Consider the following 21,071-nt stretch of genomic DNA (forward strand, 5'->3'; position numbering starts at 1 on the left):
TATCTAGGTGAGAGGCGTTTGAGACCTGGAGTGGAAGCAATAATTCTGATGCTTGGGTAATTAGGAGAGAATGGAATGACTTCCAGTCCAGTTTAGAAATGTTGAGTTTATGAGAATAGGAAGAAATAACTTTGAGTGAATGGTTGATACGGATAACGGAGGGAATGTGGTCACTGTTTAAGGAGTCATCGTACGATTCTCAAGTTAAGAAAGGAAAAAAGGAGGATGAGACAAAAGTGAGGCCTAAGACTGAAGAAGTGTGAGGATAACAAAGGCGAGTGGGAGTACCATCGTTAATAGGAAAGAGATGGTGCTCTTATGTTGCTTCAAGAAGGAGTTTGCCTGCTAGATTGGAGAGACGACAACCTCACGAGGTGTGATGGGCGTTGAAGTCACCAGTAAAAATAATGTGGGCGTGTAAATAAGAATAAAAAAAGAAAAGAAGTTTTCCCACAGACATGAGTCAGAGTGGCCAGGATGTTTGTAAATAGAAACAATGAGTAAAGGTTTGGGAATAGATGGGATTTCAATGCATGCTGTTTCTAGAATTCCTAAGAAGGATGGAGTGTTATTAATTTTCTGAAACGGGATATTTTTTCTGATAGCTAGTAGAGTTTCACCTGAATGGTTGGAGGGACCATCTTGTCTGATAATGTGATAATTATTGAGAAAAAATTTTTAGGTTGGAATTAGCCATGTTTTAAAAAAGCAAGAATGTTGTAGTGATCCAAGAGGTTAACCAAAAGTTCCCTCTTATTAAGGACGCCGCGGTAATTCCATTGCAAAATTGTAAGGCCATTAGTTGGATGGTTGATCGCCATCTTGAACTGAAAGTGTGAGAGAACCTTGCGATTTTAAAAGAATTTCTATAAACTTCATTGAGTTGGCTATTGATTCTGCGGGGATGTTAGGAGTTGTGATAAGTGAGAAAAATTTTTGAATGAATTGATTAATATCAATTGGAAGAAATTTTTGCAGAATTAGAAATGTTTTGAGAAGGTTGGGGGGAATGCTGGTAGCAAAGTTGGTTGTTATTGGTATAACTGTGCGACTTTTGAAGTGGGATAGAAAAGGAAACAGATGAGGACGATAATGATGGGTTAGACGTAGAGCGTGAGGAAGATGATTGAGTGGAGACTATTGTGGATAGTTTTCTGAAGGTTGGAGGATGGCAAGAGGAAAAATTTGGACTTGGATAAAGGAGAAGGGAAAGATTTGCTTGAATGAAGGTGAGAAGTGGAATTAGCCTATGAGCGCTGAGAAAATCGTGAAGCAAACGAGGTGTCTGTTGGTTTAGTATGAGGAAGTGTTGACGTCCCGAGAAGGAAGCGGGGGAAATTCATCAGAGGATGAGGAGAAGGGAAGCGGTGATTTCTTACCTCTTATAATGCTGTTGCGTCAGCAATGGAGATATTTCTAAACGCTGCGTATTCTCTAATGTCTTTTTGAATTTGCAACTCAAGGCATTTGGTATCGGTTGCACGGTGTTCTCCCTTACAGTTAACACAGATAAGCGAATTTTGCCAGAGAGGACAATCATCCTTATTCGCTGTATGTCCTTTCTCTCCGTAGTGTGAACACCTTGGGGACCCCTTGCAGGAGGCTTTTATGTGGCCGAATCTAAAACAGGCATGGTACATAGAGACTCTGGAGACATATGGCGAAACTAGATGGTTCACATAAAACAGAGTGATGTAACTAGGAAATTTCTGGCCTTCAAATGTCAGAACCACTGAATATGAGGGCGTAAGGATGTCCTCAGATGAAGAATCAGCGTTATTTAAGTTTTGATCTTGAGAAGATCTCTTGTTATGATTAGAGACCTTGCGATTCAGTCTTCTAGCAGAGATGATCTTGATGGGGCTCCTGACACCGTTGAGGATATGCTCTTCGCTTAAGTCAAGTAGCATATTTCTAATCACCCCTTTTCTGGATGTGCGAAAGGGAGGAATGATGGTGCGGTCCCATGATACGGAACGTATGCGCAATGCGGAATTGGCGGAACGCTTGTGATTGGTTTAACCTGTTTTACGTCCGTTCCGCCGATTTCTATCCGTAAGTTTCCATTTTATGCGCATTTTGTGCGGAACTTCGAAATTGTGTATATGTGTGAAAAACAGCAAATATCCGTAAGAATATTATTAAAAAATATTTTAAATAACAAATTAAATTTTAAATTAATAATTTCATATTATTGCAATATTATATTAAACAACTTCTTTACAAAATATAAGTTTATTATTTGTACGGGAGTTGGAGGTTATGATTGTTTATTATTTTTTTATAGAATAAATGTGGATATTGTGGATACATTCTCCCACAATATTTTAATTTTAATTTATTAGACCACTCTTGTTTTCAACCATTTAACAAGGACAATGATTGTATAAATGTGGATGAAAATTTAGTAGTCTGTAAGTATTATTTTAGTAACTGAAGCATATTTTTTGACAAAGTATGCCATTATCTATTGAATTATTTATTGAAAAATTATACTGTTTGGCAATGATGCTGACAAATTTCCGTTTGCCACTGTTATAATTGTTCTTCTTATTTTAGTATCTCGCATAGAAGAGTTCAATGAATCTAATTTACCAAATAAAGAATTAAATAATTCACAAGAAGAATTAAATAATCCACAAGAAATTGAGAAAGATGAATTATTAATATATCATGTATCGCAGAAGCGAGCATTATTCGATCATCGGATACCAGCAAGTGAAAGAAGCACTTAAAAAAATGCATTGTGGCGAGAAATATGCAACTTATTAGGAGGTTAATATCTATATTTTAGCCATGTATGATGATATTATTGAAGTTCAGACATTTTATTTAATTGTAATGTGTATTTATAGGCGCATTGAGTGTAACCGAAATTAAAAAAAGGCGGCGATATCTACGTGATTGTTTTTTAAAGGCAAAAAAAAAGGAACATACTTATATCCCAAGTGGATCTGCTGCTGAAGCATTAAACAGTAAAAAAAATTCCTTCCGCTTTTATGAACAAATGAAGTTTTTAAACGACGTCATGGGAAAAGTTCCGTAAGTTTAATAATATATAATATTGAAAAAGGTTAATTTAAAATAGAGAAACATTTCAGACTTGACTTTGTTATTGAGTTTTTCAGCTTTATACGAAAACGCTAAGTATCGTTTTTCTTTCTAGAACAAGTACTAGTCTACCATTAAACATTCAGAATGATGACGATGATGAAAATATCTCAGCTGAAGCCAGAAGCTCTTCAATGTTAGTGTCCCCACTAACAAGCAGCAGCGTCATTGCATCAAGTTCTGAAGAAAGTAATTTTAATTCAAATAGAAGTATGTTCCTATTATTAGTATTCAATTATTAGAAATTTTAATAAATTTATCTCATATTCAAAAAATTAATGATATTTCAGAAAGAAAAGCTGACAGATCGAGCAAAGAGTTAAACGAAGAGTTTCATGACACTGTTATAAATGCATTAAGAGAAACTAAGGAACCTGATGGTGTTGACGGGTTTTTGTTGTTACTAGGCGAAGGATTAAGAAAATTGCCTTATAGAGACCGAACTAAATTAGAAATGAAATTTCTTGCAATGCTGATGGAGGAACAAGATAAGTTGCATGATCTGCCAATATAAGATATAAGCTTATATATATATATTATCATTATTATTATCTCTATTCGTTATTTTATTTTTTATCATATTAGTATTAAAAGATTTATTCTAAAAGATTTATTATGAAATTGTAATATTATTATGATAAATTGTATTAAATTATTCTTGCTTACATTATAATAATCTTAAATAGAATTATTTTCAAACAAAATATTTTTATCATTACACACAATTATCTGATAAATAAGTTTTATTTTATAATCATATTTATTTATAAGTATACTTATGCTTATAAACTTACATCTATTTACAGTATTTTATTTATAACACTAATAACAGTACTATTTATAATTTTTTAGTAAAAAAATTCATTAAAACAAATAAATTAAAAATGGTTTTGCAACGCTTTTGCCCACTAGTAAGATAATGCAGTATCTTGAAAATAGGTTGAATACGCTTCTTTAACTGCAACAGCGTTTTTATTGCCTCGGCTTCGACAAAGTAGTATATTACGAATGCCATGACTTGTACGCGTATCACTTGGAGTTATATGTAAATATAATTTATTTCCAGTTAATTTCTCTTCGTTTTTAATAATAAAATTGTGCAGTGTTACAGTTGCTTGTATAATTTTATGTGCATTTCTGACATTCGCGATAATTGACCTTCGGTATATTCTCCATCGAGCAACTAATATGCCGAAAGCGTTCTCTACAACTCTTCTTGCACAGCTGAGTCTATAATTAAAAATTTTTTTTTTAATATCATGTTTTCCACTGCGCGGATATGGCCTCATTATGTGCATTGATAATGGGAAAGCTTCATCCGCTACTAATACATATGGTAATTCTGATCCATCAATTTCGATCTGTCTCGGAATTGGCAGTTTGAAAGAATTAGCTTCAAAGAGTTTCCCAATTTCGCTGTTGCGGAAAATTCCTCCGTCACTTTGTCTGCCTTCGGCACCAATGTCAACTATTGTAAAGCAATAATTTGCATCACTGATTCGAAGAAGATTAATGCTGTGATGGCCTTTGTAATTGTAATACGTTGATCCGTTATTTGGCGGAGCCTGTAACAAGAACATATAGACATTGTCTTTTTATCATAATTTATATTATGTATTGAATATATATAAAACAATTTTTTACATTTAACAAAGCCTTTTATCTCTTATTAATAAAGTTTTAAAATTATATAAATAAACTCAGAATTTCATTTAAAATATACCTGGATTTGAACATGTTTTCCATCGATGGCGCCTATACAATTAGGAAAATTCCATAATCGTTGAAATTCGTCAGCTACAGATTTCCAATTCTCTTCGTTGTCCGTAAGAAAAACTGAATCTTTTAAACAATTCCAAATAATTTCACAAGTCTCACATATAATTTTTGATATTGTGTTATGTGCAACTCTGAAAGCATATGATAGGGATTTCATACTATCTCCTGATGCTAAATAACGCAGTGTAATCTGGAGCCGAGTCAGGCGAAATTGGTTCACGAACATATTCTTTAACAAGGAATGATCCAACTAATGCTAATAATGCGTCAAATAATTGAGGTGCCATTCTAAAATAATCCATATATTTTTCTGTGTCTTCGGTCAGCATTTCCTTTACAAGATTCTCACTTGTTTCTTGTTGGAATCTTTTTTCTAAGCTAAATATAGGTCGCACCCAATATTTTCGTCGTTTTTTAATATTTTCATTTCTTTTTACAATTATATACAACGAATATAATTTTACAATCTTACGGCGTAATTCATTCTTTTTAAATATACACCAACTTTGTTTTAATTTATTTAACAATCCGCAAATAATAATAAACAATTTTTTTGAATCCATATTTAATATTAAGTTGTTGTCAGTTTCGAAGGTTATATATGAAATTCATGAATTTTTTGACCGGTACATATGTAGGATTAAAAACGTATTATTTAACATACTGCATTCCTCAGAGCACTGTTATTAAAAGATAAGTTTTATGTGCGCGCGTGCGATGTTGCAGGCAATAGCGGCTAGATCATACGACATGAGTATCTAGCATTGTTTATAACAGAAAAGTATCGGTTCACCGTTGCGTCATTAGCGGCTAGATCATACGGTGCGAGTATCAAGCATTGTTTATAACAGATTAAAATATTGAGAAAGCACGATGAATCAGTGCAGTCTCTCAGGGCAGTCTGTATCCAGTCGTCATTCTGTGCGTACACCATTATATTATACTCTATATCCTCAATAAATCCTTTTCTTAGTTAATAACATCTTTCTGTCCCCCATATCCCACATATTTTTGGAGGCTCGTCCGGAATAGGGACAGAGATCAGGATCGAGGCTTAGAGTGCAGTGCCAAAAGAAGTTGAAGAAGTTCAAGACGTTCACGAATCTCAAGACGTAATTTAAAGAAGATCATGAAAAGTTCAAGACGTTAAGACGTTAAGGCGTAAAGTTTAAGAAGTTCAAGGCGGTCACGAATCTCAAGACGTAATTTAAAGAAGTTCGTGAAAAATTCAAGACGTTAAGACGTTAAGACGTTGAGGCGTAAAATTAAGAAGTTAAGACGTAATTTAAACATTGTCGGAACCAGGCGCTAGCACAGAAAACGACAATCTGCATATGAAGCTCACGAATATGACGATGGTTAAGTTGAAACAAGAATTAAAAAGACGAAAGTTGAAAACGACGGGACCGAAAAATGAGCTCATCCTAAGACTGTTACCATTTATGCAACTCGAATTTCAGCATGGTGAAATGGAATATCACGACAGTGAGGATGAAAGTGACTACGAAAACGCACAAGGAAGACACACGAAAGAGCAAGAAGATGATGGTGAAAATGATACACATTCGAGTGACAAAGATGAAGCATCACTTGTTGAAAGAAGACAAAATAAAACAAGAAAAGTTCGAGTAAATCAGTTACTGACATTCAGAGATGTTGAAGAATCCTTAGAGACGTTCAACGGAGATGACAAGGTCGACGTGAAAATATGGATTAAAGACTTTGAGGAAATGGCTGAATTGTGCGAATGGTCCGACGCCCAGAAGGTAGCATATGCGAAACGCCTTCTTCGTGGATCAGCGAAGCTGTTCGTAAATTATGAAAGATGCACAAAGACGTGGAAGAAATTACGGTGCGCATTAAAAGAAGAATTTGCCAATGTTGTGGACAGTCATGCAGTGCATCAAGAGTTATCGCGGCGAAAGAAAATTGACGAATCATATCAAGCATACATATATAAAATGCTCGAGATCGCTGCACAAGCTAATATTGATACGCCATCGGTAATTCGATATATTATTGAAGGTATTCAAGACGACGCAGTTAATAAAACAATATTACATGGAGCAAAAACAATACGTGAATTAAAAGAAAAGTTCGTGCAATACGAAGCGATAAAAGGGGAAGGCAAATCAAAGACGAAGCAGTCGAAGTGGGAGGAAAAGAAAAAGATGACACGAGGAGACACAAGTTCGACGGAGACAAGAAGATGTTTCAACTGCGGTAGCAGAGATCATTTGGGTAAAGTGTGTCCGACGAAAGACAAAGGTGCCAAGTGCTTTAAATGCAATCAATATGGACATATCGCGAAATCATGTAGAGGGACAGAAGGGCGCAGAAAGAAGCCGCATGTGTAAATGCTAAAAATCCGCAACAGAAGCAGATAAAACAGGTAGAAGTTGTGAATCAATGCTTTATTAGTATAATAGATACGGGTAGTGATCTGAGCTTGATGAATCGAGAATGTTAAAAATAGGTCGTCCGAATTTAAATAATAAGATAAACTCTGACGGTTTAGGCTCATTAAACAATAGCACGTACGGTTCATTTGAAATAAATGTTATTATTGACGGCGAAACATATAAGATCATATTTCATGTTGTCGACGATAAAATAATGAAGCATGCAATCTTGATTGGTGCTGACTTTTTGAATCAGGTAGAATTACATGCGGTAGGAGGTCAAATAACTATCCAAAAAATTCCTGAAAAATAAATTTATGCGAATAATTCAGAATTACCCGAGGTAAAAGTTGATATAATAGAAGACTCGAATCTATTTGATTTTTCATATATTAAAATATAAAAGCACACGACAAGAAATAGAAGTCATTGCAAAAAATTATGCCCAAGAAAACGCGTGAAGTCAATGTTAAAATGACATTAATTTTGAAAGATGATATTCCAGTTTATCAAAGACCACGTAGATTATCTCAGTCGGAAAAGCAAGAAGTTGATAACCAATTAAAAACATGGATAGATGATGGTATCATAAGACCTTCTAATTCTGAGTACGCAAGTCTTGTCGTGTTAGTAAAAAAGAAAAATAGTGATACAAGAATTTGTGTTGACTTCCGAAAATTAAATAAGAAAATTATAAAAGACCGTTACCCATTATCATTGATTGAGGATCAATTAGATCGTTTACAAGACGCGAAAATTTTCAGTACACTCGATCTAAAAAACGAATTCTTTCACGTTGAAATAGCTGAAGAAAGTAGGAAGTACACTTCTTTTATTGTTCCCACAGGTCAATATGAATTTATGCGAATGCCGTTTGGACTTTGCAATTCCCCTGCAGTGTTCCAAAAATTTATAAATGCTGTCTTTAAAGATTTAATGTCTGATGGAGTCGTATTAACTTACATGGACGATTTAATTATACCCACAAGATATGATTTGAGCAAGCAATTAATAATTTAAAGCGTGTGATAGAAGTATCGAGTCAAGCTGGACTGTATGTTAACTGGCAAAAATGTAAATTTATCCAAACAGAGATTATATATTTAGGACATATTGTGACGAATGGAACTATAAAACTCGCGGAATGCAAAACTAATGCAGTGATGAAATTTCCAGTTCCAAAATGCATCAGAGACGTGCAAAGTTTTGTCGGTCTTACAAGTTACTTTCGTAAATTTATTTATCAATATTCAATGATAACGCGACCATTAACGAATCTTTTAAGAAATAACGTAGAATTTCGATTCGGAAAAGATGAAGAACACGCATTTCAAAGTTTAAAACTAGCGTTAAGTAATAAGCCTGTTTTAAAATTATATAAAACTGGTGCCGAAACAGAATTGCACACAGACGCTTCAAAATTTGGTTACAGTGTGATTTTAATGCAAAAAGATTATTCAGATAATGCTTTTCATCCAGTTTACTATGCAAGCGGAAAAACTACTCCAGCAGAAGAAAAATATACTAGTTACGAGTTAGAAGTACTCGCAATCATTAGGTCACTAAAAAAAATTCAGAGTATATCTGTTGGGTATTCATTTCAAAATTGTTATTGATTGTAAAGCGTTTGCTTTAACGATGAACAAACGAGATTTATGTGTTCGTGTAGCCCGATGGGCTCTCGCATTAGAAGAATATGATTATGAGATTCAACACAGACCGGGACGAAACATGATGCATGTAGACGCATTAAGTAGATATCCCCTTCCGGAAACCCTACTAATAAGCAATAATGACGGTCTAATTGCTAGATTTAAGAAAGCTCAGAGTATAGATCAAGATCTGCAGAAAATTATCAAGTTAGCAAGACTTAATAAAGTCGATAGTTATATATTAAGAAATGATTTACTGTATCGTGATAGAAACGGCGAATTATTGTTAGTAGTGCCTAAGATATTACAGACTTCGATAATTAGACAGGCGCACGAGCAAGGTCACTTTGGTATTAATAAGACAGAGATGCTTGTACAAAGAGACTACTGGTTTAAGAATATGCGATCAAAAGTCGAAAAAGTCATAATGAGTTGTGTAAGTTGTATTCTAGCAGAACAAAAACAAGGCAAACAAGAAGGATTTTTAAATGTAATTGATAAAGAAGATATTCCGTTACATACTTATCATGTCGATCACTTAGGTCCAATGTCGAGCACAAAAAAGAATTACCGTCATATTTTTGTCGTGATTGACGTGTTTAGCAAGTTTGTGTGGCTATATGCTACAAAATCGACTGATACTGCCGAGATACTTGATCGCTTGCGTAAACAATCAAGTATATTTGGAAACCCGCATAGGATTATATCAAATCGCGGCACGGCATTCACGTCCAATGCGTTTAAAGAATATTGTATTGACGAAAAAATCCAGCATTGCCTTGTTACTACGGGAATACCCAGAGGTAATGGACAAGTCGAAAGGGTAAATCGTATCATTATACCTCTTTTAACAAAGCTATCAGCTCCAAAACCAGAAGATTGGTTTAAATTTCTCGATACTGCTCAGAAATTTTTGAATGCTACATCACATAGGAGCACAGGTAGGACACCGTTTCAATTAATGTTCGGTACTCACATGCGTTTAAAAGAAGATTCACAAATTCGCGAAATAATTGAAAAAGAATGGACGCAAATGTTTGAAGAAGAACGCGATGATATCAGACAAGAAGCTAAAGAAAAAATTGCTGCGATTCAAAAAGAAAATTTAAGAGGTTTTAACAAAAAGCGGAAAACCGCGTTAAAATACATGGATGGAGATCTCATTGCGATTAAACGAACTCAATTTAGTCCAGGGCTTAAATTTCGTAGTAAATTTTTAGATCCGTATCATGTAAGTAAAATAAAGCGTAATAATCGTTATGTTGTTGTAAAAGTAGGCGAACATGAAGGTCCGCAAGAAACATTTATATCAGCCGATTATATGAAGCCTTGGTTGTAGTTCGATGATACAGAAGAAATGGAAAGCGAAGATGAAGAGGAAATCGAGAAAAATCATGATTAGTGACGCGAACATTCGAGGGCGAATGTGTTGCAGGATGGCCGAAATGTAAGATTAAAAACGCATTATTTAACATACTGCATTCCTCAGAGCACTGTTATTAGAAGATAAGTTTTATGTGCGCCCGTGCGACGTTGCAGGCGATAGCGGCTAGATCATACGACACGAGTATCTAGCATTGTTTATAACAGATTAAAATATTGAGAAAGCACGATGAATCATTAGTATAAGATATTGAGAGAGCACGATGAATCAGTGCAGTCTCTCAGGGCAGTCTGTATCCAGCCGTCATTCTGTGCGTACACCATTATATTATACTCTATATTCTCAATAAATCCTTTTCTTAGTTAATAACATCTTTCTGTCCCCCATATCCCACACATATATGTGTGAATCCGATCCGCATAAATTTGTATTTCCTATGTCACATGCAGCGGAAAATACGGAAGCGTAATTTGTGCGAGCCAATAATGTACACTGTTCCGATATAGACAACAAAAAAATCTATGGGAAAGAATCTTGTGATTGGCCAACACCAATTGCGCTTCCGCGTTTTCAGCTCCATGGGACATAAGAAAATATATTTCAGCGGAACGCAATTGACGGAATGTCTGTGATTGGACAAACTTCGTTCCGCCAATTCCGCATTGCGTATACGTTCCGCACCATGAAACCGCACCATGAATGCTATTAAGTCATTACCTTTCAGGCGAGAGTCTTCAATGAGGGATGAGTTGGCAGCCTGTCCTGATTTGAGAAAAACCGAAACTTTAGAATATCTCACCTTTTTGATTACCAGAATTCCATTAATGTTAAGTTTGGAAATTGTTCTGCCAACTGTGATGGGATGCAGCGGGACTGAAGGGTTGCTAATCCATTGAATGTGGATGTCATACAGACCATGATTATTGTCAGAGTATCTATTTCTTAAAATAGAGTCGTTAATAGAGATTAAAGAGCCTGATATAGACGGTGTGTGTGTCGTGGGGGGGAGAATTGACGTACGATATGTGGATTTTGTTTGAGGTTAGGGAGTTGGCAGAATAGTCTGCTTCCTTTTTCGCAGGTGCTTGAAAGGAGTGCCTGTGAGGGGCGATGTATTTTTGATGATGTTATTGTTTGGACTTACTTGCTCGGTCAATCCGGACTCATTTATGAGAGACATGAGAGTTTAAGAGAGAAGGGAGTCATCCTGGTATTCCATGTCATTGTCTTCTGAGGGGTTGTACTTACCCTCGGAGGTCATAATGAGAGGGAATAGAAAATGTTGGAATAAGAGATTGAATGAGAAATAAAAAATGAGTGATAGTGGAGATAAAGGTGTGAGAAAAAAAGAAGAAAAAAATAACAAAAGCCTAAGGCCTAAGATGGCCGTTCTCGAAAGATCAAGACTAACGGTGTTTCGCCCGGTTGAAATCTGTGGTGTTTGCACAAAGTATAGCCTGGCGCTCAAAACCCACAATGTCCGATGTAGCACTCAAGTAAAAGAGACTTTTCGTAAAGTTTCACTGTTGAGTAGCTCCAAAATGAGCTGATTTAATAGCAAATATCACGAAGGCACTCTATAGCACGTCCAACTAGCTTCGATGCAAAGATGGCACACGGGTGATGATTTTTAGAGATGGATATTTTACGGTGTAAGGGGTTAGCAGCGGCTAACACTAGAGGGGCTCTTGAACAGAGGGTCGCGAAAATCTCTTTAGAAAGCTCTTTTAGGCTGAGATCGTGACGTCACAGATCATAGATTAGGTTAGTATATATATATATATATATATATATATATATATATATATATATATATACATATACATATAATTATATTAATGCAGGAATGCATCGCGACCGAAGCGATAATCGCGCGAGCCGTTGACGCAGCGAGCCACGCGCGCCCGAAACCGAGCGCGAACGCGAAGCCGGAAAGCGCTCTCGGAGACGCACCGGGAAAGGTGTCGCCGAATTGCTAAAGTACAAGCGAGGAAATTCGACTTTAAACTTCCTCGCCTGCACTAAAACGCGAATTCAGCAACATAACCATATTTGGTCATGTTGCTAAGGGATCCCCTCCGAAGAACCATGCAGTTCGAAGGGAAGAACAGCACCTGTCGCGATGAAGCGACGGGCAGTCGTTAATTAGAACCGAACGAGTAATAATCGCCACGAGCAGCTGTTGACCAGATTCAACAGAGTCATACACGCATGACTAAGAGATATACGCGCGCCTGAGATAAGCCGACGCGTATCAGACTACCTGTACGACGGTGTATACGAGAGATACCGCTCTTTCACTCTAACCGATAGCAAGCGCGAGTAGTATAACGTTCGCTAGGAGCAGTGACAAAATATCACACCATTGACTTTAATTAAACTGTCATATATTTTGGCGAGATATAAAAGGATTATACAAGTTGTAAAATTATTAGAATAAAGAGATTATTTTCAAAAAAGTGTAACACAAAAGGGAGGAACCGCCCGACGCATCCCCGGCATTCCCAAAACGATCCCGACAAATCCCGTACCCCTTCGCGGAGGCACAACAATATATATATTAAAATAAAATGTATATATGTATATTAGAATATATTTATGTATTTGTCTGGATATATATATATATATATATATATCTATATATATATACATATACAGGGTGTCCGGTAATAATCGCCCAATCTTTCATGGGCAGATAGAGCAAGTCAAACCGAATAGTAAAGTCCTATACCATTTTGCGAATTTTCAGAATAATTATTGAGAAATTAATTTACAAAGATCGGCAAATCCAGCGCGAGTATCAGCCGGCTGCAAAAAAGATGGCGAGAAGGACGGCCCTAAGGACGGTCGCTAAGCGCGCGCGGTGTAAATTGGCGCCATTGCCTCGCTGTTACCAGGGGCATAGACGAAAAGCGTTGATAATAGATTAGCGATTATTATTTAGCGACCGGCCTAGCGGTGGGCCGTTCTTCTCGCCATCTTTTTTGCGGCGCGCTTGTACTCGCTCGGATTTGTCAATCTTTGTTAATTAATTTCTCAGTAATTATTACGAAGATTGCAAAATGGTAAAGGACTTTACTATTCGGTTTGACTTGCTCTATCTGCCCATAAAAGGTTGGGCGATTATTACTGGACACCCTGTATATATACAGGGTGGACCATTTTAATCCATTCAGTCGAATATCTCGAAAACCAAGCCCGGGAGAGAAAAATGTTTTAGACAAAGGTTGTTTGGTTTCGAGGGGGCCATAAGATGATACCATTGGTTTGACCTTGAAAAATTATTTGTCACATGAAGGTCACCTCAATTTTGTTAAATGGCATCCTCTATTTTTCATTACATATTCTTGTAGCTGACCTCGAGAGCTTTCCAAAACACTATAATCAAATGTTTCTTCATTGAGTACTTTTCGAGTTATAAAGCTCCAAAGTTGCAGTTTGAAAAAATTCAAAATATCTCGTAAAATATTCACTTTCCGATAGTCTTATCTTACATGATTCAACTAGTCAAGGCAAGATTTGGACATGATCTAACCGGTCAAGGCAAGACCGGAACATGATCCAGCCAGTGAAAGCAAGATCTGAGCATGATGCAGCCAGTAAAGGTAAGATTCGAACATGCTCCATACCCTACACACACTTTACATACACTTGCACACACCCTACACACATATTCCACACACACTCACACATAGGTTATGTGACATAACCTACACGCATGTACACACATTTTACATGCTCTTACACACACCACACGAACACTCCACACACATACACACACACATTCCGCATACATTCACACATAACCTATACACACATACACATACCTTACACACACTTATACATACACATCCCACATTTACACACACACAGATAAACAGCCCATGTAGACGATTGCTACAAATCCTGTTCGCAGAAATACAAACCTGATTGATCCCTTGATTGTTCTTGATGTTCTACTCATCTCAAATAGTCTATTTTTTAAATAACATACCTTCTATTGTTTCCAAAGAAAATTTATTTGTCACTATTTAGGAATCAATTGATTACGAAAATCTCCTCCACTGTTGATCGGAGTATCAAACTTTATTACTCACAATCAGAGGCTTACATCTGCCGACAATACTCATGGCTGATTATTGTCCCTCAGAGATTGTTGATATTCTCCTTATTCTCGGAGAATGTCAACTAAATTATCATGAAGCTTCGCGAGTTTACCGGAATCGTTACCCCGAAAGAGAACAACATCCGAATCATACTACAATCCGGGACCTCGAACTAAGAGTTCGCCAAGGCCGTTTAGAAAAGGCCGTCAAAGAGCACATCATGAGTATGATGAAGATGATGTGCGTGTGCACGTTATCTTGGCATTCATTCATCTTAATCCTCATACAAGTAGTCGTATTATTATGGCTAGAGAAATTGATATCCCGAGAACAACGATCTTAAGAATTTTGAAGAAAATAAAGTACCATCCTTACCCATATCACGTTAACACAAGCTCTTCCTCAAGCAGATATGCCGTTGCGTGTACAATTTTGTCAATGGGCACAACAGATGATCCGAGCTGATCCGAATTTCTTCTATTATATTATGTTCTCTGATGAATCGATGTTCAAAAATAATGGTGAATTGAATAGACATAATAGCCATTATTGGTCGGGTGATAACCCACATTGGCATAGACAAGAAGATAATCAACATCGCTGGAGTGTGAATGTTTGGTGTGGTATTATAAATGGTTTCTTGATTGGTCCTTATTTCTTTGAAGGAAATGTTAATAGTGTAAATTTTTTGGAACTTCTCAGGGATCATTTACCACAATTGCTTGAAGATGTTGATTTTCATACACGTCAAAGAATGTGGATACAAATGGACGGGGCGCCACCTCATTATGCGGCAATAGTGAGAATTTATCTAGCTCGAGAATACAATGGCAGATGGATTGGGCGACGAGGGGTCATCGCATGGCCTCCACGATCACTTGATCTAACTTCACTTGATTTTTATTTATGAGGGTATATTAAAAATGTGGTTTATGAGCATGCGCCTACAACTAGAGAAGATATGATAGAGAGAATAAAAGTAGCTCGCGCAAATATACCGCGAGCTATCTTATTCAAAACGGTCAGGAACTTCGAAAATAGGTTGGAATTATGTATTCAAGCCAATGGAGATAATTTTGAACAGTTCCTTTGATAAAGATCTTATCTTGACCGGTTGGATCATACTCCGATTTTATCTTTACTGGTTGGATCATGCCTTGACTGGCTGGATCATACTCGAATCTTACTTTCACTGGCTACATCATGCCTAGATCTTACCTTCACTGGTTGGATCATGCCTAGATCTTGCCTTGACTGGCTGGATCATACTCGAATCTTACCTTCACTGGCTACATCATGCCTAGATCTTACCTTCACTGGTTAGATCATGTCCAGATCTTGCCTTGACTAGTTGAATCATGTAAGATAAGACTATCAAAAAGTGAATATTTTACGAGATATTTTGAATTTTTTCAAACTGCAACTTTGGAGTTTTATAACTCAAAAAGTACTCAATGAATAAACATTTGATTATTGTGTTTTGGAAAGCTCTCGAGGTCAGCTACAAGAATATGTAATAAAAAATAGGGGATGCCATTTAAAAAAATTGAGATGACCTTCATGTGACCTTCAAATAATTCTTCAAGGTCAAACCAATGGTACCATCTTATGGCCCCCTCGAAACCAAACAACTTTTGTCTGAAACATTTTTCTCTCCCGGGCTTGGTTTTTGAGATATTCGACGGGTGGGAGTCTATTGACCACGTCGCCAATTGGCCAGTTTAAAATGAGGCTCTCTGATTGGTTAATCGTTGCTGATGACCCTAGGCATCGGTCGATATAAGTGGCTGTCAATCGTGACGTGGTCAAACGAGACGCTCCCTATTCAACTGGATGGATTAAAATGGTCCACCCTGTATATATATATATATATATATATATATATATATATATATATATATACATATATACATATACAGGGTGTTCCAAAGCAACCTTTCGTCCGTAAAATGACGTATTTCTGACACAATTTTAAGATAATTTTTCCTTTACCAAAATTTAATTTGAAGCGTAGTTTTTGAGTTATAAGCAAAAATAGTTAGCAAATCACACGTCGAGTATAGAAGGCAGGCAGGAGCGGCGCGGCGCATCGCGAGCGCGGGCGCAACTGACCGTCTGACGAGTAATTATCGCCGCATGAGTCGCTAACTATTTTATCTTATAACATAAAATTATGCTTTAAATAAAATTTTGATAAAGAAGAAAATGTCTTATAATTACGTCAGGAATAAGTGTTCCTTAAAATAACGTTACTTTAATGACCAAAAGTTGTTCCGGATCGTCGACCGTCGGACGCTGCAATTAGCTGATTGCTACACGCGATGTATGTATGTCTGAGTGTGTGCGTAAAAGAAAGGGACAGAGTAAGTGAAAGAAAGAGAGAGAGAGAAATAACCGTCTCCGCGACGGCGACGCTCCCTCGATTGTCATCGACATTGTCGTCGACGACTTCAGACCGATCGATATATTGATTTTCCGGCTCAGCTGAGAGACACATCGCGTGTAGTAATCAGCTGATCGCAGCGTCCGACGTTATTTTAAGGAACACTTATTCCTGACGTAATTATTAGACATTTTTTTCTTTACCAAAATTTTATTTAAAGCATAATTTTATGTTATAAGATAAAATAGTTAGCGACTCATGCGGCAGTAATCACTCGTCGGACGGTCAGCTGTGCCCGCGCTCGCGGTGCGCCGCGCCGCTCCTGCCTGCCTTCTGTACTTGACATGTGATTTGCTAATTATTGTATTTTTGCTTATAACTCAAAAACTACGGTTTAAATCAAATTTTTGTAAAGGAAAAATTGTCTTAAAATTGTGTCAGGAATACGTCATTTTACGGACAGAAGGTTGTTCTGGGACACCCTATATACAAGATGTCCCAGACCTACCGAATCACCTGTTAATGGTGGATTCCTGAGGTCATTTGGAAACGAAAATCCTAATACCAAAATATCGAAGCTACAATAGTTTTCAAATGGGAAGAGTTTAAAGTTGACCAATTAGCTTGTCAAAACTTCGCGCGCTCAGGCGCGTCGCATATTAAAAGCGCCCTCACTATAACTAATTAATGATATTGATATAATATTTATAATTTACGTAGTTAATTTATTGTTATCTAACTTTTTGTTATTAAAATAATGTTATAAATTTATCTTCTTCAGATTAATAATTTTAATATTAGAATTTTCAAATGATAGCAAAGACAGAAAATTCGAGTAATTTCGTACGCAATATCGATATTGATTTAATTGGATGATTAAATTTGTTTGATATTAAAAAAAATGTAACACATTCAAACGTACCTGAAATTTTATCACAGTACGAGCGATCACGATCCGATCGCGTAAATTTATTTGATTGTCAACATGCTCTTGATACATTTACAGTTTCCCACAGGAAATATGTATAGTAGAGTGAAGTCGGGAGATTTTACTGGCCAATCTTTGTTCTAATGGTACATTTAATAATTCATTTACAGTTTCCCACAGGAAATATGTATAGTAGAGTCGGGAGATTTTACTGGCCAATCTTTGTTCTAATGGTACATTTAATAATTCTGCTAATTGTAAGTTATCTCGCAGGAAATTGGCGTGGACATGACCCGTTAATCGCGCGGGCATCTCGAATGGACGAATCTAAAGAAGAAGTCAAGCATGAAGGGACGAACAAATATAATTGCAAAAAAAATCGTGTGCATCTGACTTACTACGTCGTGCAATATGTACACCGGCCCACAGGTTCATAATGAATCGACGCTGATAGTTTCTCACGTGATAAGCGTATGAATTTTCATCCGACCATAGATGAACATTGTGTGTATTAAACATTCTTTTATGTGTGAAACAAGACTCGTAAACATGTGGTTCGTGGTTCGTAATCCAGATCGATTTGTTTCTTGATTCAGCAAACACATGTAAAATTGCCGTCTCGTTTCGTAGTCGCCTGGTATCAAATCTTGCACTCTCGTAAAATAATACGCGTGATATTTTTCATCGCGCAGTACGCGGTGAACCATACTTTTCGATGCATCAAGCAAAGATGCTCGCTTCATGTACTCATGTTCGAAGCGTCGTTTATCATTCGCATAATTGCCTTTTCATTATGAATCGTACGAATCGAACATGATGTTCCATAATATTTCGTCGTCTATTTGATAATAAATTATCCATTTTTCGCGATGCAAAAATCATACATAGAATTAAGCAAACAATCGTCGACGTTCAGAAACAACGATTGTTTTTATTTTTAATTGTTTTTCGCTGGATTTCTTCTTGTAACGCGAATAAGAAATAATCCATTTTTTATTTAGACAGTTCGTAGATTATTTTTCTTTAAAATATGGATTACACAGCTGCTGAATATTGTGATATGTTTATCATTTACGGAGAGTGTGGTCAAAATGCTCGTCATGCTGCACGCGAGTATAATGCTCGTTTTCCCGAACGTCGACAAATTGTTTACGGCGTAATTCTACGATTGTTGCATTGTGCGCGAGAAAGGGGCAATTTGTTATCAAATAGACAACAAAATGCCGTCGTGGAACGTGAAGTTCGTACAGTTCATAATGAGGAAACAATTCTGCAAATGATAAACGATGCTCCGAACATGAGTTAACGTGAGGTGAGCAGAGAGCTTGGGATATCGAAAAACACGGTTCACCGAGTACTGCGCGATGAAAAATATCACGCGTATCATTTTACGAAAGTGCAAGAGTTGTTGCCAGGTGATTACGAAGTAAGACGACGATTCTGTACATGGTTGTTGGATCAAGAAATGAATCGATCTGGATTTACGGGCTACATCATGTTTACGGATGAATCTTGTTTCACACGTGAAGGAGTGTTTAATACGCACAATGCTCATTTATGGTCGGATCAAAATCTGTATACTTATTATGTGAGAAATTATCAGCGTCGATTCAGCGTGAACCTATGGGCCGGTATATTGCACGACACTGTAGTAAGTTTAGTCTCAAACAATTTTTTGCAATTACACTTGTTCGTTCTTTCATACTTGACTTTTTCTTCTTTAGATTGGTCCGTTCGAGATGCCCGCGATTAACGGGCCCTGTTTACTCCAACTTCCTGCGAGATAACTTGCAAGAATTATTAGAAGATGTACCATTAGAATGGAGACATAATATGTATTTTCAGCAAGACGGAGCACCGCCTCATAGGTCTCTGGAAGTGCGTCGCTTGTTGAACGAGCGTTATCCAAATAGATGGATAGGCCGCGGTGGTCCAATAGACTAGCCGGCGAGATCTCCCGACTTGACTCCACTAGATTTTTTTCTATGGGGTACTGTAAAAGAATATGTGTATCGGGAGCGTATTAACAATCAAATAGATTTACACGACAAAATCGTTGAGGCGTTCGTCAGTATAAATTCGGAGATGATACGTAACGCACAGTCTAGTTTGTTACGACGCGCGCGATTGTGCCTTCAGTGCAACGGTGGTCATTTTGAACATTTATTGTGATATAAAACAATTCCAAAAAAAAATAATTGCGTTCATACAATAAAATTTCAACTACATTTTAAATGTGTTGCATTTCTTTTATAATATCAAACAAATTAAATCACCCAATTAAATCAATATCAATATTGCGTACGAAATTACACGGATTTTCTGTCTGCTATTGAAAATTCTAATATTAAAATTATTAATCTGAAGAAGATAAATTTATAACATTATTTTAATAACAAAAAGTTAGATAATAATAAATTAACAATAAATTAACTACGTAAATTATAAATATTATATCAATATCATTAATTAGTTATAGTGAGGGCGCTTTCAATATGCGACGCGCCTGAGCGCGCGAAGTTTTGACAAGCTAATTGGTCAACTTTAAACTCTTCCCATTTGAAAACTATTATAGCCTCGATATTTTGATATTAGAATTTTCGTTTCCAAATGACCTCAGGAATCCACCATTAACAGGTGATTTGGTAGGTCTGGGACACCCTGTATACAGAATGTCCGGTCGCGACCGTCCCATAGCTCAAGGGCAGATAGAATAGGTCAAACTGAACATAAAAGTCCTCTACCATTTTGCGATTTGCGCAATAATTATTAAAATATTAATTAAAAACGCTCAACATGTGAGCGCGCGCCGTATATAGCACTCAGCATATGCTGAGCGTTTTTAATTAATATTTTAATAATTATTGCGCAAAATGATAGAGGACTTTTATGTTTGACTTGCTCTATTAGCCCTAGAAAGGTGGAGCGATTATTACCGGACACTTTGTATATATATATATATATGTATTAGAATAAAATGTATAATATATTAAAATATATAGATATATATATTTGTCTATACAATCACATATAAACATAAAATAAAGTAAAATTCATAAACATAAAATTCATAACATAGAAATACATTAAATTTTAAAGTTCAATATCACATTCTATATCACATTATAATAGTTTGACTATTATTTCTTATGTTTTCCGGAAATGACAAAATTTTCTGCAAGGTATCGTGACCCCATATTTTTGCTGGAGAAGACTGACTGCATTTATTTCTTCTCTTTATTTGTTGTTGCCCAACTACCTTTGTTTTATCCTCATGAATATAAATCGTTGAAAGAGAACTTGTGGAAGTGCGTGGCACGTTGGAA

General features: G+C 36.4%; 1 protein-coding gene and 2 pseudogenes across 1 annotated transcript; 2 read left to right on the top strand and 1 right to left on the bottom strand.

Moving 5' to 3' along the window:
• Positions 1-1,382: 1,382 nt before the first annotated feature.
• LOC140675590 (uncharacterized) lies at positions 1,383-11,508 on the bottom strand. The gene is made up of 3 exons (XM_072910174.1): positions 11,473-11,508; positions 11,030-11,331; positions 1,383-1,956 (listed from the first exon to the last, which is right to left on the bottom strand). The coding sequence occupies exons 1-3, from the start codon at positions 11,506-11,508 to the stop codon at positions 1,383-1,385; spliced, it is 912 nt and encodes a 303-aa protein (XP_072766275.1).
• Positions 2,106-3,625, top strand: LOC140675566 (uncharacterized; annotated as a pseudogene).
• Positions 11,509-14,846: 3,338 nt separating the features above from the next.
• LOC140675609 (uncharacterized) lies at positions 14,847-15,527 on the top strand (annotated as a pseudogene).
• Positions 15,528-21,071: the final 5,544 nt, after the last annotated feature.

The sequence above is a fragment of the Anoplolepis gracilipes genome, unplaced genomic scaffold, assembly GCF_047496725.1.
Source record: "Anoplolepis gracilipes unplaced genomic scaffold, ASM4749672v1 Contig19, whole genome shotgun sequence".
NCBI lineage: Eukaryota > Metazoa > Arthropoda > Insecta > Hymenoptera > Formicidae > Anoplolepis > Anoplolepis gracilipes.